The sequence below is a fragment of the Anas platyrhynchos genome, chromosome 1, assembly GCF_047663525.1.
Source record: "Anas platyrhynchos isolate ZD024472 breed Pekin duck chromosome 1, IASCAAS_PekinDuck_T2T, whole genome shotgun sequence".
Taxonomy (NCBI): Eukaryota; Metazoa; Chordata; class Aves; order Anseriformes; family Anatidae; genus Anas; species Anas platyrhynchos.
This window is the reverse complement of record NC_092587.1, coordinates 24,662,021-24,686,028: the sequence shown is the minus strand read 5'-3', so window position 1 is coordinate 24,686,028 and position 24,008 is coordinate 24,662,021. Positions and strand designations below refer to the sequence as shown.

General features: G+C 40.6%; 1 protein-coding gene and 2 long non-coding RNA genes across 5 annotated transcripts in view; 2 read left to right on the top strand and 1 right to left on the bottom strand.

Annotated features, from left to right (window-relative positions):
- Positions 1-1,161, bottom strand: part of TSPAN12 (tetraspanin 12) — a 46,018-nt gene extending 44,857 nt beyond the window's left edge. Inside the window, exon 1 of one of the 3 annotated variants that reach the window (XM_027457841.3) lies at positions 843-1,161. Coding sequence is in view for 2 of the 3 variants with exons in the window: in XM_027457847.3 (XP_027313648.1) it covers positions 843-908 (66 nt within the window). In the remaining variant the exon portion in view is untranslated. The remainder of the gene's footprint in view (positions 1-842) is intronic. The other 2 variants (XM_027457847.3, XM_005013142.5) reach the window with 2 other exon arrangements.
- LOC119715553 (uncharacterized) lies at positions 510-12,694 on the top strand. Its single transcript, XR_005262724.2, has 4 exons — positions 510-752; positions 1,756-2,733; positions 8,536-8,837; positions 9,839-12,694. It is a non-coding gene; the product is annotated as an uncharacterized lncRNA (long non-coding RNA).
- Positions 12,695-13,029: 335 nt separating this feature from the next.
- LOC110351587 (uncharacterized) lies at positions 13,030-23,231 on the top strand. The gene is made up of 3 exons (XR_002399210.4): positions 13,030-14,097; positions 19,150-21,177; positions 22,224-23,231. It is a non-coding gene; the product is annotated as an uncharacterized lncRNA (long non-coding RNA).
- The last annotated feature ends 777 nt before the right edge of the window (positions 23,232-24,008 follow it).

Genomic DNA, 24,008 nt, shown 5'->3' with positions numbered 1-24,008 from the left:
GAAACTGATGAGGACAGCTCAAGGCAGGAATCATAAACCCAGAGGATAGCAGTGAGTACGCAAACAGGACAGGATGTTTTCAGCCATGTGGGTGTCTGTTCTCTCAACTCTAGCAATACCTGCCTAAAAATATGAAGTTGAACCCAGATCAGTTAAACCCAAGGCAACCTCTGCCTTAATCAAAACAAAATCCAAGTTTGGGGATTTCGTACAATACCCAATGAAAATCACATACGATGTTTTAAATAATTACACATCCTTTAAAAAAATTGAAGGATGTCCTCGTCTCTTATTAAAGGACGTTAGTCCTACCATACTGCAGAAATTAAATACTTACTTTTCATCTGTCAAACACAACATAAAAGCTACATACTTTCATCAGAACCTCAGATTGTTTGCATTACGCAAGAAAAGTATCTTCTTGTCCCAAATGCTGTTTAACAGTTCTGTCTCATTCATATTCTGATCTCCACTTAACTTTCAGTAATCACGGGACTTGGTCTTTAGTTGAGCATAAACTCTGCTCGGTCCCAGCACTGCCCGAGACGCCGACAGCAGCCGGCACAGACCATAAACCACCGCAGGCCTCGCCTGGCGGCCAGGATGCGGTCCCCGAGATGAGCTGGGGGAAGCCCAGCGCTCGGACACCTGTGGGAGCTCGGAGTTTGGGCTGGGTCCGGGATGCTCCGCAGCCGAGGCGGCGAGGAAGGCAGCAGGCTGCGGAACGTCCTTCCCTTTCCACAGCCGTGCAGGTACCACAGGTGCCCGGACCCCCGCCCCGCCAGGCTCACCCCAAACCTGGCTGGCGGCTGGCTCCCGAGGGCCCGCAGCCCCGCACTCACCCAGAAGAGGAGGTTGAGGGCGTAGAGCAGGCAGCGCAGGCACCTCACCGAGTCCTCCCTGGCCATGGCGAGCCCCGGAGGCAGCCGGCGCCGTCCATCCTCTCACCACATCCTCCCTCCCCGGGCCGCCCAGGGCACGGCAGGGCAGGGCAGGGCAGAGCCGGGAGCTCGCCGCAGCCGCAGGTGGAGCTTCCCCACAGCGACTCCCCCCTCGCTCACTCGCCCCGCCGAGGCCTCATCGGGGCCGGGCAGCGCTGCCCAGGGCCGGCGGGGCGCTGACGGGAAGCTCCCGGCGGCCGCGGCCGCCCCCGCCCGCAGCGCTCCGCGCAGCCCCGCGGCGCCCAGCGCCACCAGCGCCGCCGCGCAGGCGCCACCGCCCGCGGCTCGCCGGGTCCTAGCGCCGCCCGCCGGGGAAGGCCCGGCGGCCCGAGGCGTGGGGGGGTTCCTCCGGGTGTCTGGGGGCTCCCCGGGGTGTTTGGGGGCTCCCCCGGGCGGTGGGGGGCTCCGAGGCGCCGGGAGACTGGGCTCCGAGGGTCCGGGGGCCGTATGTGGTGGAATGAGGCACTGCTGCGCGCCGTGTGTTGTGCCCGAGGGACAAAATGGAAGTGGCGGCTTGGGAGGGTGGGAGTTTGGGGTTCCTTCACCTTAGGGCGAAGCACCCTAAAATGTCGTCCCTCCCTGGGCTGGAGCCGCGCTGGAAGCCCAAGTTGTGCCAGCGGTTGGGTTGCTGTTGCTGCTCTTCAGGGGAGAGGGGAGGTTTTGAGCAATAAGCCGAAATGCATGAAAACCTCCTCCTGTGGTATTTTGGCCCAGAGCGGCAAATAATCTCATAAAACAGATTTTTTTTTATTTTTTTTTTTATTTTGTGAGTGGTTTTTCTGCAACATTTACCAGACATTTCCCAATATTTCAGTGCTGTTGCATTGGAGACAAAACGTCGCTGAAATCCAACCCGAATCTGGGCATCTGCAGCCCAGTGCCGCTTCCACATCTCCAGGCAGCAGAAGGCTCTCCTGGACTGGGAAGTAAGGCCCTCTGCACCTCTCCAGCTATTATGAAGACACTGGTTTAAATCTAACGACCCCAGAGGGGTCCGGTCCAAATCAGAACAGTCATATTTTGCTGAGTAAGAGAGTAAAGCAGCCAGTCTCGAAATGCAGCCATGTTGAAGATAATCGTTCAGGAAATAGACAAAATCCACAGTTATTTTTCTGGCAAGGCTGCTGTGGATTGGTCCCATAATGTCTGTAGCATTTACAGATTCCACAACTAAACTGAAAAAATCATCCTGTTTCTGAAATCTGTTAAAGAACATGCAAATCTAGTTACAGTGGTATATTCCTACTGAAATCTGTATTGTTTCAACTTATGCATATATCTCCATATTTTAAAAGTAATATTAAGTTTTAAAGCACAATTATACACAGATTAGCAAAACGTTTTCCACAAATACATACAAATGTGTTGCAGTGCCACACGAACAAAAAGTGTAAGAAAATACACTGAGAAAAGTTTCTGAACTAGGAGAGGAAAATTGTCTTCAACCTGTATTACGTAAAGACTGGTTTAATGGCTGGTGGTGAAAACTGGAAAGGAGGAAAAAGAATTTAATGAATGAAATCCAGCTTTTGGGAGGCCAAAGAAAAATCTGTTTCCTGAAGCACTGGAAACGTGACTTGAGAAAACCCACAAACTCCAGACGATTCAGCTGAGGCTGCTGGTGTAATCAGAGAATGAATCATAATCTCACTTAAGCTTCTGCAATTTCATTTCGTTAGTCAGAGCAAGCAGCATCTTCACGTATATTCATCCCTCCTTAGAAAGAAAGTAGAATGGACATGGATGCTTACCAGAAAGCCCTGATTTTATGCCAGAAGCGAACACAACTAGAGTAAGTTGGAAGTGCTAGAGAGCGTTGCACAAATGTGGTGTGTGAAGATTTTTTTTCCCTCAAATTTCTAAGCTGTGAGCTTTTGCTGTTAATTTGATCCTCTTTTCTGGGATGAAGAGCTCTCCAGGAAGTGTAGTGTGCCGCATTTTTAGTCTTCAGTGGGTATTGCTAATTTTATACCTAAATGAGGCAAACTAAAGACTACTTGTAAAAGGTGACATTGTACATTCATTGTGCTGTTTACATACCATTCATTCCTTTTATTGCTGAGGACTTTACATGAACAGTCAGCAAGATAGATCTTGAACAGGTACAGTATTTTCAGTGAACCAATGCCAGTTTACACAAATAGTGTCAATTTACAACTGAGCTCCAGCCTTGGCTGAGGACAATGCAGTCTGTTAGAAACCAGATTAAAAATATTTGAGCTTGTGTTTGTGTTCTTGGTTGTTCATGGGAGAGCAAATTACCTGAGCCACAAGGTTTTATTAAAAAAAAAAAAAAGCACTATGAAAATACACCCAGTATCTTACACCCAGTGATTTTTCTTTAAACATGTCTAAAATACCAAATGAGAAGTTCTATTACTTGTTTCTGATATTTTTGGCTTATAGCTGAACTATTCCTAGTGCATAAGGAATTTGAGGAAAGGAAAAAGAAAACCAGCCTCACAGATCTATTACTTGCTAAAAATCCTGCTAAAATTACACTTGGAAAAATTTGTATGTCTGAGGTACCACATTGGGGGTGTTTGGTCACAAGGTGCTCTCAATCTAACTGTGCCTGTTTGGAATCCTATTGCAGTAACTCCATCGCAAACATAAAGAGGATCACGTAGTTGGTTAAAGAAATGTTCTGTCCTCTAGCTGTTATTTGATAATAAGAATAATAAATTGTTATTTGAACAGAAGAGATTCTACTCAAAACCTAAAGAAAAACAGGTCCTATTTATGAATGTCTGCCAAACTATATAGGGTTCGGAGGAAGGTCCCTTTGGAATAGTGCTTCTACCAGTCTGTCATACTTTGTGAAATTTCCATGATGTCAACACTGGGAAAGAAATACAGAGAAAGTTCCCATGCATTCAAACAGTAACTAAACTGGAAGTATTATCTGATCACTCAAAAAAAAAAAAAAACCAAAAAAAAAAAAACAGGGAAGCTACTATGCTAATGTAGTACATGTGTTTTTTTACCCTTTAAACTGATCGCATCAGATTTTATTTAGGGCAAGAAAGATTATGAATACAAACTCTTTGTATTCATAATTTCTTGAAATGAGTTTGCTGTTAACAAGTGAGGGTTCTTTAATGTGTAGCAAAGAGATAAGTATGGTAACTGATGAAGTTGTATTGATCGGTATCGTCTGCTTGGATTCTCTAGTGTCTAATTAACTACAAATTCTAAAGCTTTTTCTGTGACAGGGCATTCACAATAACTTTCTAATATGAATTCTCTAGACTTAAATGAAGTGCTCATGATATAGCCTTTCCATCACTGGCAGAGGAGGGAGATCGAAATGCCAATAACTCTAATAATCTCTCCTTCCTCTGTTTAACTGCCAGTCATAATTTAATGTATGCAGACTTAATACCTGTAAGCTAGCTGCTCTCTGCCAAATGCTCTTGAAATTGTCCAACAGGTTCAAAAACTATTAGAAGAGTGTTGACTGCACAAATTCTCCAGTATGATCTCATAAGCTCTTCTCCATCAGGAAAGCAGGCTTAAAGAGGAATAGGTATTAAGATACTCATCCAGCTAAAAGTGTCTTTAATCTAAACTATATGAATAGCCTGATTGAGTGGAATATCATTAGGCATGCATGTAAATTTATAGGTGATAATTGCCTAATATTAGATGGCAAGAAACTTTATCGCTGAAAAAGCAATGAGTTAAAGTAATGTCCTTTTATATGCTGCCATAACATTTAAAATTACTCAGATGAGTACCGGACTAAGGAAAATACACATGAATGTGCTTTGACATATGCATTTTAGTTCTGTGTGGAATCTACTCCACTTAGGTTATATAGATAGGAAAATTGCTCATGTACAGATTTATTTATAAGATTGTATGTCTAAGCTAGAAATGTCTTTGATAGCACCAGGGCAATTAATTACTTTTAGTAAATTTCTTCCAGCCATACTGTCCATGTAAGAAAAATCTGTGATCCCTTTCACTTATGTGATGTTTGCACAGTTTTGAGGATTTTTAAATCATTCCTTTTCCTACATAGCTTTTTATTACAAGCCCCTATCAGGCATTGGCTGGGCAGACACATCCTGTAACAGGCACCTGTCTGAAACAAGTAATAAATGTGATTAATAATGCAAACAATGACCACTGAGGGTGGATTTCTGAAGCTGCACAAATATCCATCTATAAAACTGAAGGTGTACTAGTTGGCTCAGAAATAACACGTCAAATAAATCTATCCATGTTTATAGCAGAACCCAGTATTACTCAAACCTTGAGGTGAAAGTGTTTCACCTCAAGAAAGAAAGTATTTCTTCTGAAACAAAGACACCAAATGACAAATCTTCATCCTGTTTCTAAAAGCTGATTTCATTTGAATGCAGAAATGACAGTCTGGAATAAGGTAACACCTGAATGTGTTGGGTCTGTCTGAGCTCGAGTCACCTTTTCCCTGCAGCAGCCCGCACAGTGCTGTGCTCTGCACTCGTAGCTGGAACAGCACTGATATCACTCCAGTGTTGTGTCTGTTGCTGCGTAGTGCTGGCACAGCATCAGGACTCCTTCCAAGCCCCCAAGAGCCAGCAGGCTGGGGGTGGGCAAGTGATGGGGAGGGGACATTGCCGGGGCAGCTGACCTAAACCAACCAAAGGGATATTCCATAACACCTGATGTCACACTCAGCAATAAAAAGGTGGGCTCTCGTGGGGGAGGGGGCTGTTCCTCCTGAACAATCACTACGCGTTTTGAGGCCCTGCTTCCCAGGACGTGGCCGAACACCGCTCGCTGATGGGAAGTAGAGAATAATTTTTTCTCTCTCTGTGCTTCCGCGCGGACTGATTGTTTCTTTTGTTTCTTTTTTTCCTCCCCATTCCCTTTCCCTTTAATTAAACCTTTCTCATCTCAAACCTCGAGTTCTCTGTGTTGTATTTTCTCCCCCTTCCTTTTTGAGGAGAGGGGGCATGAGAGAGCGGTTGTGGTGGAGCTCGGCTGCCCACCTGAGTAAAACCACCACACTGAAATAGATAAAATACCGAAGATTAAGAGATTAAAATCATAGTCTCAAAACCAGATTTTACTCTGGCTCAATGGGCTCTTGCAAATGGACTTCCCAGCTTTCTAGTTCAGGAACCTTCAGTGGCTCCCTCAGTTGAAGTAACACCTCAGCAGGTTGTGGGTTTGCTGTTTTTTTCTGCATCTCTAGGAAAAATTTCCTTCTCTCCATTGCTTTAGAGGTTTCATTGCAGGTGCCTTTCCCTTCTCCTTCCCTTCCCTCCCCTCCCCTCCCCTCCTCTCCTCTCCCCTCTACATAGCAGCTGGAAAAATGTAAAATGAGAAGATTCAAATTTGCTTTTAATACTATTTAAGTGGAAAAGAACTCACATTTTTAAGTCTTTATTTACTTTGTAAGTTATTTAAAAGTGCTTAAAAATGCGTAAAAATCTGCATGTCAAACAAATGATGTGAGAACCAAGTTCAGCTGGAAAAATATGTCCTTGATATCAAAAGTAACGTTAGAAATAACAAAAATTATGTGTCTAATAACCAGAAACAGATGAATCTTGCTCTGTGATTTCTAGGTCAAGAGTCTTGAGATGTGTTCCACAAGCCAAAAGACCAGAATCCTTGGTAGAGGTGTTTAACAACTCATTAGGAGTTAACTCCCTCTTAGGACAGTCTGAAAATCCTATCCGTTGAGAAATGCACAGACAGTAAGAGATGGAAGATTGCTAACAGAGCAAATCACTAAAAGGAAGCGAGCAGTATAGCTGAATTTCTTGGACACGAGCAACAAAATGTCGTATGGTCAGTGAGCTCTGTGTCACAGAGCCTGAAAAGAAGAACATGTATTTGAAAGAACGGTGCTCTTTAAAGGGATTGCTAAGCCACGGGATGTGAAAAATATGGAGCTGGATTGTTTTATCTCTGCCACAGAATGAATTTCTTAGAAGACTCCTAGGAACCCTCCCAGTGTCATTTTTTTCTTGTTTACTCACAGAATCACAGAATTGAAGAATCACAGAATTACTCCCCTCTCCATAAGTATGGATTTCAATTTAACAGAAGGATCTTGCTTGCACTACAAGGCATAATTTGAAAAAGCTTCTGGATTGTTTTCTGGTGTCTTTTCTCCAATTTATGGTGCCTGGTGTTATAATGGGAGTCACAGAGCTTTCTGCTGGAGAGTTTTGCTAGACATTCCCTTCTAGTTAAATTCCACGAGGAGGAATTCAGCATCTGTAACTGCTCCAGCAGCAAGAAAAGGCACGGTGAACTTCAGAGTCCTGCTTATTTTAGTCTGCACTTCCTTTCCAGTCACAGCATGGGATTTTACATGAGCAAAGAGCACATTTTAGTATCTGCGATGCACCAGTAGCACTGCTAGTTATCAAGCTTGCGTGACATTTCTTATCAGAAAGCCCCATTGGAGTGAGGAAATATAAGCAAGGTCTCATCACTAGACTTTGGAGAACTAGAGTCAGTCTCCACTGCAGCGTTCCTATGTGGCCAGTTCCTTTAATCACATTTTTCCCAGGAGTTTATTTCATTCTGTTTTCATTGTCCGTCTTCAGATCTCACAGGCAGATTTGTGGAAACGCGTAAAAATTCACAAATGTATCTGAAGCTACAGGGAACTGCCCTTTGAAAACACAAAATGTTACCCATTGTGAGCTACTCCGATGGATCAGCCTGAACTTGCAGATGCTGTTATCTCAGAGCCTGTGTTTCCCACCTGGAGGGTGGAGATGATATAACTCCTTTCTTGCAGGAGAATGTTGTGGGGAAAAATGTTTGTGAAGCATATATGTGCTATGAGAGCCAGAGAGCAGGCAGTAGAAAATTTATGGTTGTCCTCACAGCTGAGACTGAAATAGTGGAAAGTAAATAGACCACATGCAGAGTGAAGCTGGAAGAATAAATAAAATGTTCATTCTTTGCACCTAATGAAGCAGGGGTCAAGGGGAAAATATGTATATGATTGTATAACTAAAGCCAGCATCACAATTTAACAAGGAATTACAGATTCACAGATGTCTTTAACACTTCCTTATTTTTCAGTGTTTGGTACATTATCTCTTATGGCAGTTTTCTCCTTTAGGGAGGCCAGGGTAAGTATAAAATAGGTTTCCAGGAAAGATTTTCTTGCTAGCTGAGGTGAGTGCACTGCTCTGCACATAGTTGTTGTATGGTAGTTGCTGTCACACCCTGTTGTTCCATGTTGTTCCAAGAATGCATGGGATGCTTGTCCATAATAGCAGTCCCAGCTCTGAAATGCGTGACAATCGGAGTTCTACTCTGATTAAGAATTAGCAGAGAATTTACTAGAAACAACAAAACAAAATCTGATGTTGCAAAGCACTGGGAGAGTGTGTCATTAATCAACAATTTCCTCATAGACTTTCAGGGAAGGGAGTCTTCCCTGAAGAGAAGACTCCTGGAAGGGAGTCTATTCAGGGGAGGGGAAGAGTTTCCCCTTCTTCTTCTTTGTTTCACCTTCTTCCTTTTTCTCCTTATCCTTTTTATGTCCTTTTTTTTCTTTCTTTCTACTTTTCTAAATACCCTCTGCTGATAAACATGTTTATCCTCCTCGGTTTCTGTCCTTGTGCAGATTCTTCTCTGCATTGAGATTGTCACCCAGGAGCCAGATAAAGAAGTGCCTGCGATAATAGCCGTGTCTGGATCTGTCCCGCCAGTTTTCTGATGGCAAAGCCTGGAGCTAAAATATGTGAGCTGCCCTAACACAAACAGTGTTCCACTCTTCTTGGACCTGAAAGCCCTCCTGGCTGGCTCCCAGTTCCCATGAAAACTGTTGCTGAAATTGTCATTGGAAGCTTGAGGGAGATGCAAGAAAAAGCAGGACACACAAATGAGAGAGGCAGATGACTGGAAATTCAAAGCCGTTAGGAACAGGTAAGAGAAGAGTGAATGTAAAAATCTGAATGATGGAGGGATGCTTTTTGGTGAAGGAAAGAACAGTAGGTTGTCCAGCTGCGTTTTTCTTCATTCTAACGTTCTTTTTCTGTGTTAGAAGATGGAGATTTTTCCTATGACTATTACTATCGCATGATAATTGGATCTGTATGGGCTGAAGGTAAATGCCAGCCAACAAACATTTTATCTAAACTGAGAAAATACAAAAGACACGGTAAAGCCTTATAAGAAGGGTGCCTCTCAAAGCATCATTTATTTTACCGAATAACCGGAATTTCCAGGTGGCAGGTTTTAATTGCCTTGGACTAATGTATGTAAGAAGTGCACATGTTTTGGTATCTAAGCCAAAACTGCTTTTCTCCCCGATATGAGTGAGACTAGAGCTACTACCATATTTTCCCTTCATGTTGTAATTAATCTCACATTTTGGGAATATGAAGGATTGTCCCTGTAAGGAAATAAGCTAAGATCATGAGAATCAGCAAGTAACTAGCTTTCTTTGAAGTGTCAGAAGTGATCTCTCAAGGGAGAGAAGATGCTTGTGACTTCCTGAACAATTTTTCTTTCTACTTCCTGTACGATATCTGAAGTTGAGGTTGCTTGCACCCTAAATCAGAGCTGTTTCTGTGCTAATTTTTTGTAGATAGTACTCAGCATAGGCTCTGTTTTTTCCTCGGATTCTCTGTGTGCTTGCTACAAGACAAACAGCCATACTTTACAAATATATACAGCAGAATCATTGTACAGTTTCCTCTGAACACAAAACCTCATTATATTCACAAGCACTTATAATTCTCAAGCATTTCAAATTCTTAGTCGGCAGATGAGAATGTATGGCATTTATTTGCTAAAATTCCACCGTGAAGAGACTCTTTATAATACTTTAGTGAATGTAGCTTGTTTTTGAAGTGGTGAATTGGCTGCTCATCATGTAAACAATGTGTTATTGATATGTTGATGTATTACTCCCATGGACCAAGCACAAGAGTGAGTGCTGGATGTGCAGAGCAGGCAGAAGCACACAGAACTGGACTGCCACTCGGTGGTGGTGGAGATGGATGATCATTTCTTCTGCCATTACCCACTGGCACTGACATGACACAGCTGCATCGTCAACCAGCCAAGATAAAGTGGTCACAAATGGAGGTGCAGAAGTACTGTGCGACTTCAGTATAGCATCCTAGGAATGCCAGAGCAATTATAAATAGACTTTATAAGTGATTCTGAAAAGGACAATAGGAAGCCAAATGCCATAAAACTTAATTTAGTCCAACAGTAAAACACCATTATCAAAGAGAATTGTCTGGTCTGCTCTATCACATCAGTGACTTGTACACTTACCTGCTATCATTCATCCATGATTTTCTGTGGAATGTATCAAAATGACATTACTGTTCTGGTGGATTGTTCATCATGGAGCTCTTACTTCAATGCTACAACATTGGGATGCTTTTGATAGCTATGACATACCTTAGATTAAATCATCTCCCCTGTTTGCATCACACTAGATTGTATAGATGAGCCACTCTTCTTTTTCAGGATCAAAGGACATCCTACTGCACTTCAGAAACTCATTAAATCTATATTTATAAATAAAGCATTTGTTCCAACAGCACCAGGTGTCCTTGAACCACTACAATGAGCAGCTCTGCAGGACGTGTCCTAAATGTACTCAAGGCTCCACTGAATGATGAAAATGTGACTTGTCTGTTAAGTGGCCTGGGAACAACTTGTTATGGCCTATAAAGCAGTAGAAAAAGTGCACATGGTGCTTCCAGAGCTGAAACACAAATCTAATTACTCTCCCATCAGATGGCTTCTTTGAGACTCTGAAAAACTGCTTGACTGACTACAAAGTTTGCTTTGTGGATTAATAGGCTAATTTAATATCCTACAGTCCTCACTTTGTGTGAACTACTGCTTCATGAACTTTGTTGTGCAGATATTAATTGCTTTGGCCTTTATGTAATATATGTGTATATTGTTGCTGCTTTTGCAAATGAGATCTGCCTTGTGTAACCTTTTTATCCCGTGACTGCTGTTAGTTTTTTGTTTGTTTGTTTATCCCTACAAACGGAAAATAAATCAATTTGTTTTCCAAGTTGGAATTCATTTTCAGGTTTATCAGCCTAGTCTGACATGCATGTTTCATAACTATTGAAATAATGTTTAATTCAATACAGTAATACTTTTAAAACAGAAGCAGAAAAATTGTACAATCAGCATGATTTTATACACAAAATTGATTAAACTTCCATAGTAATAAACTTTATTCTGGGGACAACTTACATTTATAAAGAGTTACTGGGCCAGGGAGATGAGCAAAAGGATCTTTTGTCCATGCCACATCATGACAAGAACTTCTTGGTATTGACGCTAAATTTATTAGGGCTAGCCACAGTATTTAGGCCACTCCTTACAGCTACTGAGGAACAAGTGCATGCTCTTGTCCTGTGCCAGTTCCCTGTACTTGTGGTGGCAGTTTTCATTGCAGTGGGCTCTATTGTATTTTCACAAAATAAATAAATAAATATAGAGAGAGACTATAAAATCCCTGCCCTAATTAATCACTAACTTTACAACTAGATTGAAATTTTCTTGCAATTCAACCTTTTTTATTTATAAAGCTATATCAACTATCATGTCCATATCCTTATCAAAATCTTTGACTTCTAAAGACATTAAGCCAAGAGAACATTTTCTTGAGGGGAACAGTTGCACTGTCAATGTATTTTGAGAAGACCAGAGATAAAGGGCAGTGACTGGGTCGAAGTCCAATTTCATGACTACACCAGTACATTTAAGGAACAAAGAAATACCTCTAGATCAGCCACCCTTGTCCTTCTGGGCAACTTAAACTTGCCAGATGTTATCCAGGAATACCACACAGCTGATATGAACAGGTCCAGGAGATTCCTGAAATACTTTGATGACACATTCTTGGTACAGGTACTGAGGGAGCTGACTAGGAAAGGTACCCTCCTAGATCTGTTGCTTGTGAACAGAGAGGCTCTGATGAGTAAAGTGGTAATTGGTGGCCGTCTTGGCCATACTGACCATGTAGTAGTCGCATTTAAAATCTTTGTCGACAACAGGAAAACTGCCCCCCAAACTTCAGTGCTGGATATGGGAAGAGCATACTTCAAGCTGCTCAGGGAACTCGTTAGGTAAGCCCCCCTGGGAAACAGCTTTTGAAGCTATCAGGATCCATCAGTACTGGTCATTTTTTAAGGAGCAACTCCTAAGAACACAGTACCAGGCAATTCCAACATGTCAGAAGTCAAGCAAGTGGGGCAGAAGGTCAGCTTGGCTGAGCAGAGATCTTATTTTAGAGCTTAGATGGAAAAAGAAAGTGTATGGCTGCAGGAAGCAAGGTCAGGGGACATGGGATTACTGCAGAGATACTCTTTGCCATTGGGAGAAAATTCATGTGGCCAAGGCTCAATTAGAGCTGAAGTTGGCCAGTACTGTGGGGAGCAATAAAAAGGGCTTTTTAAAAATATGTTAACAGCAAAAGGAGGACCAGAGAAAACATTGGTCTGTTTCTTGATGAGGATGGTCACCTCACAAAGAGGGACAAACACAAAGCAGAGACATTTAATGCCTTCTTTGCCTCTATCTTCAAGACTGATGATGGGCTCTGGGACCCCTGGAGGACTGTGACTACAGGAACAATAAATTCCCAGCCAGTCCTGAACTTGTGCAGGATTTGCTGGTCCAGATGGACACATATAAGTCTATGGGGCTCAATGGGGCCTAAAACTTTCTCACAAAGGGAGCAGAGGGGCAGGTGCTGAGCTCTGCTCTCTGGGGACAGTGACAGGACCCAAGGGAACGGCATGGAGCTGGGACAGGGGAGGGTCAGGCTGGGGGTTAGGGAAAGGTTCTGCACCGAGAGGGTGGTCGGGCACTGGGACAGGCTGCCCAGGGCAGTGGGCACAGCACCGAGCTCCTGGAGTTCAAGAAGCGTTTGGAAAGTGGTCTCAGAGATAGGGTCAGATTTTTGCATGTTCTTGTGTTGAGCCAGGAGTTGGACTCAATGATCCTTGTGGGTCTCTTTTGGCAAATGATATTCTATGATTCTATGACTCTATGATTTTAATTTCTTAGGTAGAAAGGAAGGTCATTTGGGCACTGATTTGATCTCTTCTCTCCTTCTAGCTTTGACATGAAAAGAAAAGAAAAGAAAAGAAAAGAAAAGAAAAGAAAAGAAAAGAAAAGAAAAGAAAAGAAAAGAAAAGAAAAGAAAAGAAAAGAAAAGAAAAGAAAAGAAAAGAAAAGAAAAGAAAAGAAAAGAAAAGAAAATTTCCCCCTCCATCTAAATAAGAAAACAAAGTTTAGGTGGCTGAATGACAATGAAGGAGTTACATGTGACATAATCATTGTTTAAATATGTATCTGTATACTTACAGTTGTTCTGGTGTTTTTTCATGCTGTAAGCAGTCCTAAATATAACATATATATTTAGCAACTATGTTCTGTATTCTTAAACCTTGGCATATATCTTACCGTAGTTAGTCTTTCCAAAAGCTGAAAATATAAAGGTTTGAAAATGTTTTGTTGATGCTGTTAGACAGTAAAGGAGCTTGAATGATACAACAAAAAGAAAAGTATTATTGATCTAAATTGTACTACACGAGTACCTTTGACACATTTGCCTTAGCTTCAGTATTATAAAGACAGAATTGTTACTCATGTACAGTATTATATATCATGTACATTTTCTGTTGCCTTTGAGAACATTTTGTAACACAAATAACCAAAAAAAATCTTTGCATGTGATGCAAATTATATTCAAAGAAGGAAGCATTGTTCGATAGCAATCTTTGACAGCACTGACACAGGTTGCCCAGAGACAGGGAGTCTCCATCCCTGGAGATCTTCAGAAGCCACCTGGATGTGGTCCTGGGCAACCTGCTCTAGGTGACCCTTGAGCTGGGGGGGGGGGGGGGTGGTCAGAAGACCTCCAGAGGTTCCTTCCAACTTCAGCCATTCTGTGATTATGCGATGTTAATGTGACAGAAATAGCAGCAATGCTCAACTGACAAATATCCATGGGATTTGTGGTATCTTGCTTCCCTCTCAAACCAGCCATGTTACTTTAATTGTAAAACACAGTACAGCACCAACAATGGACCTTTCATGGGATCCCCATTTCTTATGGAGTGCTTGAAGTATGAAAGTCTCTATTCAGAGCTGTCTGCCTTGCTACAATATCTTCTACGGACAGGTACACAAAGTATGTACATGGTTTGTCTATTGCTTCTTTTATTGTTGTTGTTGTTGGTGTTTTTTTTTTTACACAGATAATAGTAAGAACAAAAGTACTTAATTTCTAAAACAATTAGAACAAAGTTCTAAAACAACTTTTCAGGCAGTGTCTGAAAAGCTGTGAAAGTGGAATATATCATCCTTCCACTCACAGATTTGTTATGTCTCATGTTCACTCCATGTTGAACCGAGACAAATACTTGGAACATACGGAAAAATTGAAGGTTATTAAGATACAGCTATCCTGATGCCTGATTTTGCTATTCAGTAGTGTTGTTTCCATAACTCCTGCAATCACATGGCAGGATGCAAAGACATTTCTTAAAGTTACACAAATGTTAACAGGAAGGGCAAACTTCTGTGTTTCTTTTGTTATGAAATGAGCATTTTATTTCCATTACAAACACAGCATTTTCCATAATTCAGTGGGTTTTTAAACTGTGACTTTTTAAACAAAGTGTTGTTCATAAGTGAAAAAAAATGGAGTATATAAAATGAAAAAATAAAAATTGTATCAGGAAGGAGGAGAATAGTGGGTTAAAGGGACAGCTGGCGCATGTGTGTTATCTGATATGAGACTTCTGCTCCATGTTACTATTTTGTTACTGCTGTGGCAAGGCAGCAAATGAGAGCTAGTAGTAATTCACTGAATAAGGCACGTGCATAGTCCAGCTGTACCCATGCCTTCAGTCTGTGAATAGACTGAAGAATAGAGTGTCTATATAAAATTCTTCAGAACTTAACAGAGGTGAGACTGGTAGGATTCTACAGAAATTAGTTTAAAACTTACAGAATTCATCTGAGCATGTCTTTTTGATTTTTAAAATTATCTTACAAGATTCTATAATGATATGATTACTTCCTAATGAATTCCATGGGACAAAGAAAAAATATAACAGTCATACCATTCCATTAAATTATAGTTTTATGTTTATTATTTTCTCTTTGACCTTTTTCACTTCAGTCTTTCTTATAAAACCCTATATAAAAACATGCATATGCCTTCACTGAAAATAGGCATTCTTTTAATATTCCCTTCAAATTCTGAATCTTGCAGTATATATATTGCATCAATTGACATGCAAGGAAAGATAATGGAAAATAGGATTATTAACAAGATCTGAATACTATTGCTGAATTAATGCTTGCATATATACTCATTCACACACATACCCATGTACATACGTGGGGTGGATATGTATGTACATATCAAGGAAGGGGGATGATTAAAGCTGAAATCTTAATTAGATGGCAACATCTCCCTTTGATTCAATATGCTGGTTCTGAACTAACATTTCATATAATTTATTCATTCTTCATAGTGAATATACAGCTATATGTCTGAGACAGACCATACATGCAGAGCACCTCTAGACTATACTTTAATCCTATGTGATGCTAGATACAAAGGCATTTAGCTCTGGCTACTACTACTTTTAACAGAGCCCTGTAAAGCTGTATCTCTGAATACTTATCTGACCTACACCTGTTGTCTTTTCAGCAGCCTGAAAAGCCAAATCATATGCTGCCCATGTTATACATTTAACAAAAAATGCCTCTATTTTTGAAAACAAGCACCAAGAAATAATTACACATTAGCTTTATGTAGTTAACACAGATTTAAAATAGAAAAGGAAGAACATTCACAGTAGACAGATGCACATATAGGTGTATCATGTTTTTACATATCTGCATAACAGTTTTCAGTTCTAGTGTGACAGTTTAATCTTCTCTCCATTTTGCTCTAGCTGCTTCCAAACACTCTCCCATTTGGCACAGAAACCTCTGGTTCTCTGTTGGAAGCCAAATATTTTTCTTTCCAGGGGCAGGCATTTTTCAGTCAAGTTCAACTAAGTGGCCCACAAGGGAGCTCTCTCTGTTGTCCAAGCTATCAAGATACATTTATGAGCCAGCATCAGTTAATAAAGAAGGCAAGCTACATCTGTCCCCCAGCACTTGAGGTCACCAAGCAATTCCAGGACTGTAAGTCACTAATTTAATGGAATTTCCCATTCAAACGATTAGGGCACGTTAGACCATATCAGAAGCCAAAATGTTGGATTCTTAGTACATTCCCACAAAAAAATGCCATGAATAAGGTTTTTCTGTCTGACATCTCTTACATAAATTTACTGTAATTCTTTGAAAGTATAGAGGTTAAGAGGAATTCTCCAAATATGAAATATTGTGTACATTTTAATGAACTGCAGCCTACCATGAGCCGCATACATGGTATGAGACACACAAAAAAAAGAGCCAAGACCAGTTAGAGAATTCATTCATTGTCTAAAATAGGGAGGTGCAGTAGGGGCAGGAAACGTCGGGTGGGAGCCATGAGAAAGCAGCACCCTGTAAGGACATGCTGGCAAGAGACCAGCCCTGCCAGAAAGTAATTCCCCTAAGAAGGCAGAACATGCTCCATCCCCAAGGGTTAACTGTGAGCACTGCCAGCCACTTGGTTGAGTAGGGATGTGGAAATAAAAGTAGAAAATGAGTGCTGCTTAGTGGGAAAAATGTTTTCATCCTCCTCTCAGCTGACTAAGCAGACAGAAAAGAACCTGACAACTGGGACCAACTGGCTACAAACTGAGCAAGGACTTGAGGTCAGCTGGCACAGCTGGGACAGCTTGTGTCCATACAGCTTTACTCCCTCAGCTCCTAAAAATCAAAGCAGTCCTCTCCAGCTTTTGTTGGGAACGGGCCTTGTCATGCTGTAAGCCCTAGGCAATGAAGGGCACTGCTTGGGAAATTCTAGTTGAGATAGCCCAAATCTGTCCCAGGTGATAATAATGGTAATAATTTAATGGCACATGATTTTCTGGTTGCAGTCCTAGCCTCATTTTTCATTGATGCTGACATACCATTATATGAGAATGCTTGGGTACTGACTTGGATCCCCGCTTTGAGCATTCAGAGAAGGAATGCTGTTTTGGACAAAAGTACAGCCCATTGATGGCTCTGGAAACCAGCTCACAACATCCTCTCTTCAAAAAAGTTGTGTTGCAAAGGGAAAAAGAAAGGAGAACTCCATGGAGAATCCCCTCAGTCACTGAAAAGGACAGTAGTCCCAGTTAGGGAGACACCGGCTATTCTTTAGTTACTGCTCTGGATTCATTTGAAAGAAGAATCAGAAAAGAAGAAGAAACCAGAAAGGTTAACACAGTTCTCCTTTTTTCAGCTTGAAAATCAATCAAATGACTCACATAGCTGATGTTCATACTTAGTTTTGTCTCTGTTTTCTGAAACTCAGCTTGACTTTCCAAAGTGCAAGTCTGTCATGAAACCCAACAGAACAGGCAGAATGAACAAGGAACAGGTAAACTTTTCTATCCAAAAGCAGAGCAGATATGGATGGAAACCTCTTCACTAAAGTCTCATGATTTAAACCTCTGAGTTCTGATACTACTGCAGCATGTGGTAACTCATTCCTCTCTGTGGTGCTACTTGCAGGGTACCATACTGTAGAAGAAATATGATATTGTAGCTAAACAAATGTGTAGCTAAACATTGTAGCTAAACAAATGTATAATTGATTATCTGGCCATTGTATGTCACTACACAGCAAATGAATGCATTGCTCTGAGACCTAACATGTATTCAAATATAAAACTATATGAATTTTAAAAAAAGGCAATTATAAAACACTATAATCTATTCTTGTAAATTACCTGTTGTAATTTTAGCTCTAGACAACAATGACAAATTACAGTTCTCATTTCAAGGATATGAGATCCATTACATAGTGCAGATCTATAGTGTTTAGAACCATTAATCATCATCTTCTTCAGGCAGCACTTTTTTTGTTAATTGTGTTTACAAAAGAAGGGACCTACTAAGACATACTATTTTAGGTTTTTCTTCTTCCAGTGAATATTCTTTAGAGCAAATATTTTTAAGTCTGAATTTATGTTTATTCTCAGAATAGAAAAATAGTCCAGATTTAATTACAATAACAAAATGTTGACCTCCACAATAAAAAGTAATTAAGACCATTTCCATTTTTACCAAATACTTATCTGTTACTATTTTAATTATCAGATAAATATTGTTATAAAATTACTTTATTTTGTTACCTGATAGTTTTAAGATTATACCTTACAGGATGAAGTTAGGTCATTGGATTCTTCTCAGAAAGTATAGAAAACTGTCTTGGAAGAAAGAGGAAGTTCCTCAAGCTTTCTGTCAAAGGAGAGTTGCCCATTCTATATACAGAATATCGTTGACTGTCAGTCATTAGTACCACATTTCACTGCTAACAAAAGTCGTTCTTAATGTTAATGACATCAGGATATAAATACAGGCCGCACCTCGAGTCCTGTGTTCAGTTTTGGGCCTCTCACTACAAGAAGGACATCGAGGCTCTGGAGCATGTCCAGAGAAGGGCAACAAAACTGGTGAAAGGCCTGGAACACAAGTCCTGTGAGGAGTGGCTGAGAGAACTGGGGTTGTTTAGTCTGGAGAAGAGGAGGCTCAGAGAAGACCTTGTTGCTCTAAAACTACCTGAAAGGAAGGTGTGGGGAGCTGGGGGTCGGCCTCTTCTTGCACGTAACTACTGATAGGACTCAAGGGAATGGCCTCAAGTTGTGCCAGGGGAGGTTAAGGTTATAAATTAGGAGACATTTATTCTCAGAAAGAGCAGTCAGGCATTGGAACGGGTTGCCCAGGGAGGTGATGGAATCACTGTCCCTGGGGATGTTCAAGGAAAGGTTGGACATGGTGTTTAGGGACGTGGTTTAATGGGTGACATTGGTATTAGGGGGATGGTTGGACCAGAGGATCTTGGAGGTCCTTTCCAACCTTAATGATGCTATGATTCTATGATTCTGTAATGTGAGTTTATAATCAGGTTCATGTATAATAATAAGTAAATAAATAAATTTGATTTAATCTGTCCCACATAGATGAAAGATGCTCAGTATCCGTTTAGACCAGGTAATGGTTTTCTGAACCCATAAAATTTGTTAGGGTTTCTTAAATGGTCTTCTTTATCTAATAACACTAAAACTGTTTATTTTTATAGATGCATAGAAAATAGTCTGGCAGTGGAGGAATGCAGCATGCAGAAGATTCATGTTCAGTCTCCAGGTCTGCTTTTCCAAGAAATCTGCTCCAACCACCAACTCCGCAGTGATTTTCCTAAACTAGAGAGGAATTAGGATTTTTTGTCTTTGTGTATTTTGCATAAATTCTCTCCAATGAAGTCATGAAGTTGAGTACTGAATACCCAACATCCCAAATACAATACTCATTGGATTGTGGTGATTTTTCTCAAACCTATATGTCTGTGGACTTAGGCGAAGAAGAAAAAACTCAGGCCTGATACCTAAATAAGGCCAAAGAGAATCCTAAATTTTCTTTGCATCTCTCAAGAGAGTTTCATGATCACAAGGCTATTACCAATTAACCTTCTCGCTCTCTCTGAGTTTTAGTCTTCAGTAAAAGCTCTGATGAACTATTACTGAAAGTGAATATACAGTGAATGAGTATTTTTCAACTTTAAAATTGTTTCCCTAAAAAATTCCCAGTTAGCTGCACTCCCAGGTGTGTTGCATTAATTTTTAAGGGTAGAGATACAGCAGAAGATCTGAGGTTATAACCAAGTAGAATGCAGGATTTGTAGTTAATGAGAAAAAAATATTTACTTTTTCTTTTCAAACTGGGATAAGAGATGCAGTAATGCTCCTTATACATATGTTACACGTTCCTTATAAATAATTGACAGATAATTAACAATAAGGATTTTTTTTCTTAATAAAAGAAAGTTATTCTCTCTCATTAGCTTAGAGTTGCTGAAACGTTGTAAATTCAAATTGCAGATTAAAATAAAATAAACCCCTTTTATGGTAAAGCCCTTAATTTTTACAACTTCTCTGTGATATCAACAAATGTAATGGGGAAAATTCATGGTAAATACATGTGGGACCACGAATTTGCATTTCAGAATAAAAACGATAAACAATAACCTTAAAGTAAGCTTATGCAAGTCATTAGAGTATAGCATTAGTTCACTTATAAGTTAAGCAAACATATTTTTAACTGTGTTGCAAATTTGACCAAGGATATATAAAACAGGTACATTTAGGTCAAGTGAAATATTTGTGCAGGTTAGAAACACCACATGAAAAATGTAAATGCAACAGTTGAAGAAAATTTGTGTGTTCCCCATATTGTCCTATAGTCCATGTTTTCATAAATTCTGTACATCTCTAATAAAGTTATTATTTTGTACATCAGCTTTCCCAGAAAGAAAGACTTGCTTGTATCTTAGAGCATCACATCTACGACTTTACTACCATCTCAAATACATCCAGCAGCAACATTTTAAATAATTTTTTCTTCCTTTTTATTTTTTCCTCCAAATTTTTCCATAACATAATCACAGTCTGTTTTTAGCAAAGAGACAGGTCTATGTTTTGTGTTAAATTCCAGATCTTATCTCCCTTGGTAGGAATTTATGCTATTTACATTCTGTCACAAAAGTCTGTCCTCTCCTGCAACTCCTCTGAGTCTGAACTCTGAGTTCTTGGGTGTCCTAATCTCTCTGCACAGCTGGTGTTTAATGATCACGAGGGAGAAGGTGATTTCTGCATTGTCCTGACAATGCCTGCCTGGGAGCAGTGAAGATTCATGCCTGCCCTCAAAGTCTGCGTCCTTTTCTGCGGCAGCTGTGCTCCTTCAGTCAATCATAGTGTCACTGTCTTGGCAAGTTTCTCAGAGTATTTCCTTCCCCTGCTGCCACATTCACCTTCTTTGAATTTACTCCTGGGACAAAGGAGGCTATAAGTGCATGAGTTTGGAAGGAGGGTAACTGCATTATCGTCCCCTAACTTTCATCTCTCTCTCCTTTTCTTTTTCCGACCTGCTCTATCTGCAGACCCCAACACTCAGAGGACATGTCTTCTGAGCAGCACAGGGGATAGATGGTGTCATATCTCACACTCTTCCGTGACATTAATGTCATAACAGTCATTTATAGCATTTCTCAGTGGAAAGCTACCAGATATGGAACTCTTCCAGCCACAAGAATTTGCTGACCGCATGGGAAAAGGTATGATTGTAAATCTGACAATTATAAAAGGCAAGATATATCCTTCTTTACAGATAATGAGCTAGAGGCATTTGAAAATTAAAGTGATAGAAGTACTTAAATAATCATGAAAATAATTATTTTAAAACTTGATTCCCATGCATACCATGTAATCCAGCATTAAGGATTTTAATAAATAAAAACAAAGCAAACAAAACCAGGCATTTTCTGAAGAGCAAAGCCACTTCAGTTGGTTCTTTGTGCCTCACAGGCACCATTATAAGACCTAACTGCACAAGGTTCACCAACCAAAGCTTCCATGGTTGGGACACTCGCATAACACTGCTCTCATGTGGATTTTCTTGAGCCTAATAGGTAGCAAGTTCATCCTGCAACCTTTTCCTCAGAGAAAGGAAGAAAAAGAAAATCTATTAGAAACAACATAGCATTTACGGTGCACACAATTCATCTCTTAAAAGGACTACTTTTGTTTCAAATTGGTTGAAATTAGTCAATCCAACAGAGACAAGTCAGAATGAAAGGACAGATAAAGAAGTGTGTGCACAAACCCACAGACTGCTCATATAAACTTTATTTCCTTAGGAAGTCAGGATAAAAACATCTCAGTGATTAATACACAAACAGTGATCGCTCATATCCTGCAGACTTTCAGGAAATAACTGAAGCCTGCAAGTATATTTAACTGGGTCTGTAGCAGACAAAATTAACTAAAAGATGGAGATGTAATTGCCCGAGTCTGTACACAAAGTCAAGCCGAAAGATAAATGGCAGTTCCATTTTCCTGTTGACTGTTAAAGTAAATTAATTATCTGGGGTCATGGATTTGTTTCCAGAAATAGGAATGTGAATCTCCGAATTTGAAAGAGTTTGTAATAGGTAGAAAATGAAAGTGATTTCTCAGATAGATTATCATGCAGCCATAATACTTCTGGGCCATATTTGCCCTTTTGAGGATCATTTCATAGAAGTGTGAAGTTTCTGCATAGTGCTGCAGTAGACAAGGGTAACATTATTTCTTTGATAGCTTCACCCTGCTTTTTTCCTAGGATCTGGCTTTGGTTGGAGTTTCCCATTACATGAAGTTGATTGCCCAGAACAAATACGATCATGCTGTAACCCTTACATGGTACTCAGTCTCAAGACAATTTAGTTATTTAACAAATGTCCTCCAACAGGCATGATGTGCAGTGCAGCAGGAATGACAGTTATTTCCTGCAGTGAGTATGAGGCTGCGGATGATGCCCCTGTAGCAGCAAAACAGTGGAATATGGGAGATGGTAGGCTCCATGGCAGCTGGGTGGGACAGCTGGACTGTGAGACAGGAAGGACTGAAAAGAATGGAAAAACAGCAGCAGCAGCAGCAAAATAGCAGGCAACAAACTGAGAGCGAGGAAGAATTATGGTAAAATTGTTGAAAGAGTGTGAGGAGACCAGTGGGCCTGATGCTGACACTGGCAGACAAAACAGCTAAGAGTGCTGCTACCAACAACATGTGCTTGCAGCAGTGCACCGTGGTGAATGGATTCTGGTCCATCAGCCAGGATTGCTGTAGTGCGGCAGTGGCAGGTGCCAAAGAAAATCAAATGCCTGTTTTCTAGTAGTCTAAGAGCTGCTCAGGCTGGTGGCTGTATGCAGGCACTATTGCACCCTTGTGTGGTGCTGCTTAGTTGTCACCGTGTCATAAAATTCTGCTGTGAGAACAGGGTAGCCCTCAGTAACAGGTTTTGCTTTCTATGCTCCAAATGTCAGCAATCCTTGCATGCAAAGGGCAGTGAGGCTCCCTTGTGAGAAAACAGAGTGCAGGAGCCTACCAGCAGTAGCTGTGCCCTGAAATGCCAGTCTAGGGATGTCCTGGGTAGGTCTTTCCCGATTTCTTCAGATCAAAACATTAGCAACCAGTGCTTGAAAACAAAGAAAGAAACAAAACATAGGGACTAGAGGTCTGGAAACACCCGATTAGACAACAGTTTAAAATCAGAGTGCTGAAGAAACAATGCAATAATGGGAGTCCTAAAAGGACACGGAAAGCCCCTGAAAACATAAGGAAGATACAGAAAAATCACAGAATCACAGAATCACAGAATTTCTAGGTTGGAAGAGACCTCAAGATCATCCAGTCCAACCTCTAACCTAACACTAACAGTCCCCACTAAACCATATCCCTAAGCTCTACATCTAAACGTCTTTTGAAGACTTCCAGGGATGGTGACTCCACCACTTCCCTGGACAGCCTGTTTCCAAATGGAAAGGGAAAGACCAAAAAAAGGGAAAGACTAACTGATTGACAGCAGGTGGAATATGAAGATGGAAAGGAGGAAGTTAAGAGCTGTGGCAGAAAAATCTACAAGTGGGAAGAGTGAAAAGAAACTAGAATAATGCAAAAAAGACATTACAGAGACCTGGACTGGGAAAGAACAGAAGCAAGGGAGAAGATTTAAAAGACTTAATACCATCTGAGAAGTGTACATCAGAACGTGCATCCTTTTTTTTTTTTATTATTATTTTTTTTTCCTGACACTTGAAAAGTAATGAAACCTATGCAAGCAATTAGTTTCAGGTAGATCACAGGGCAGCTGTAATATTCCTTCATACCACCATTCTGTCACAAGTGATGATGTGTTATTTATGTGAGACGTTTGCTGGAGAATTGCCATCAACATTAATGATGTTATATTAACAGGAGAAAAAAGCGATTCCACTGGCTTCCCTGCCCTTCTCTTCTCTGTCCTAAGCAGTTTTGCTGCTGAATAGAAGTTTTCTGAGCAATGTCTAATGCAAATAACAAATTGAATTTCTTTTTACCTTGAGTTCACAGTTAGTGTTTAGTTCTT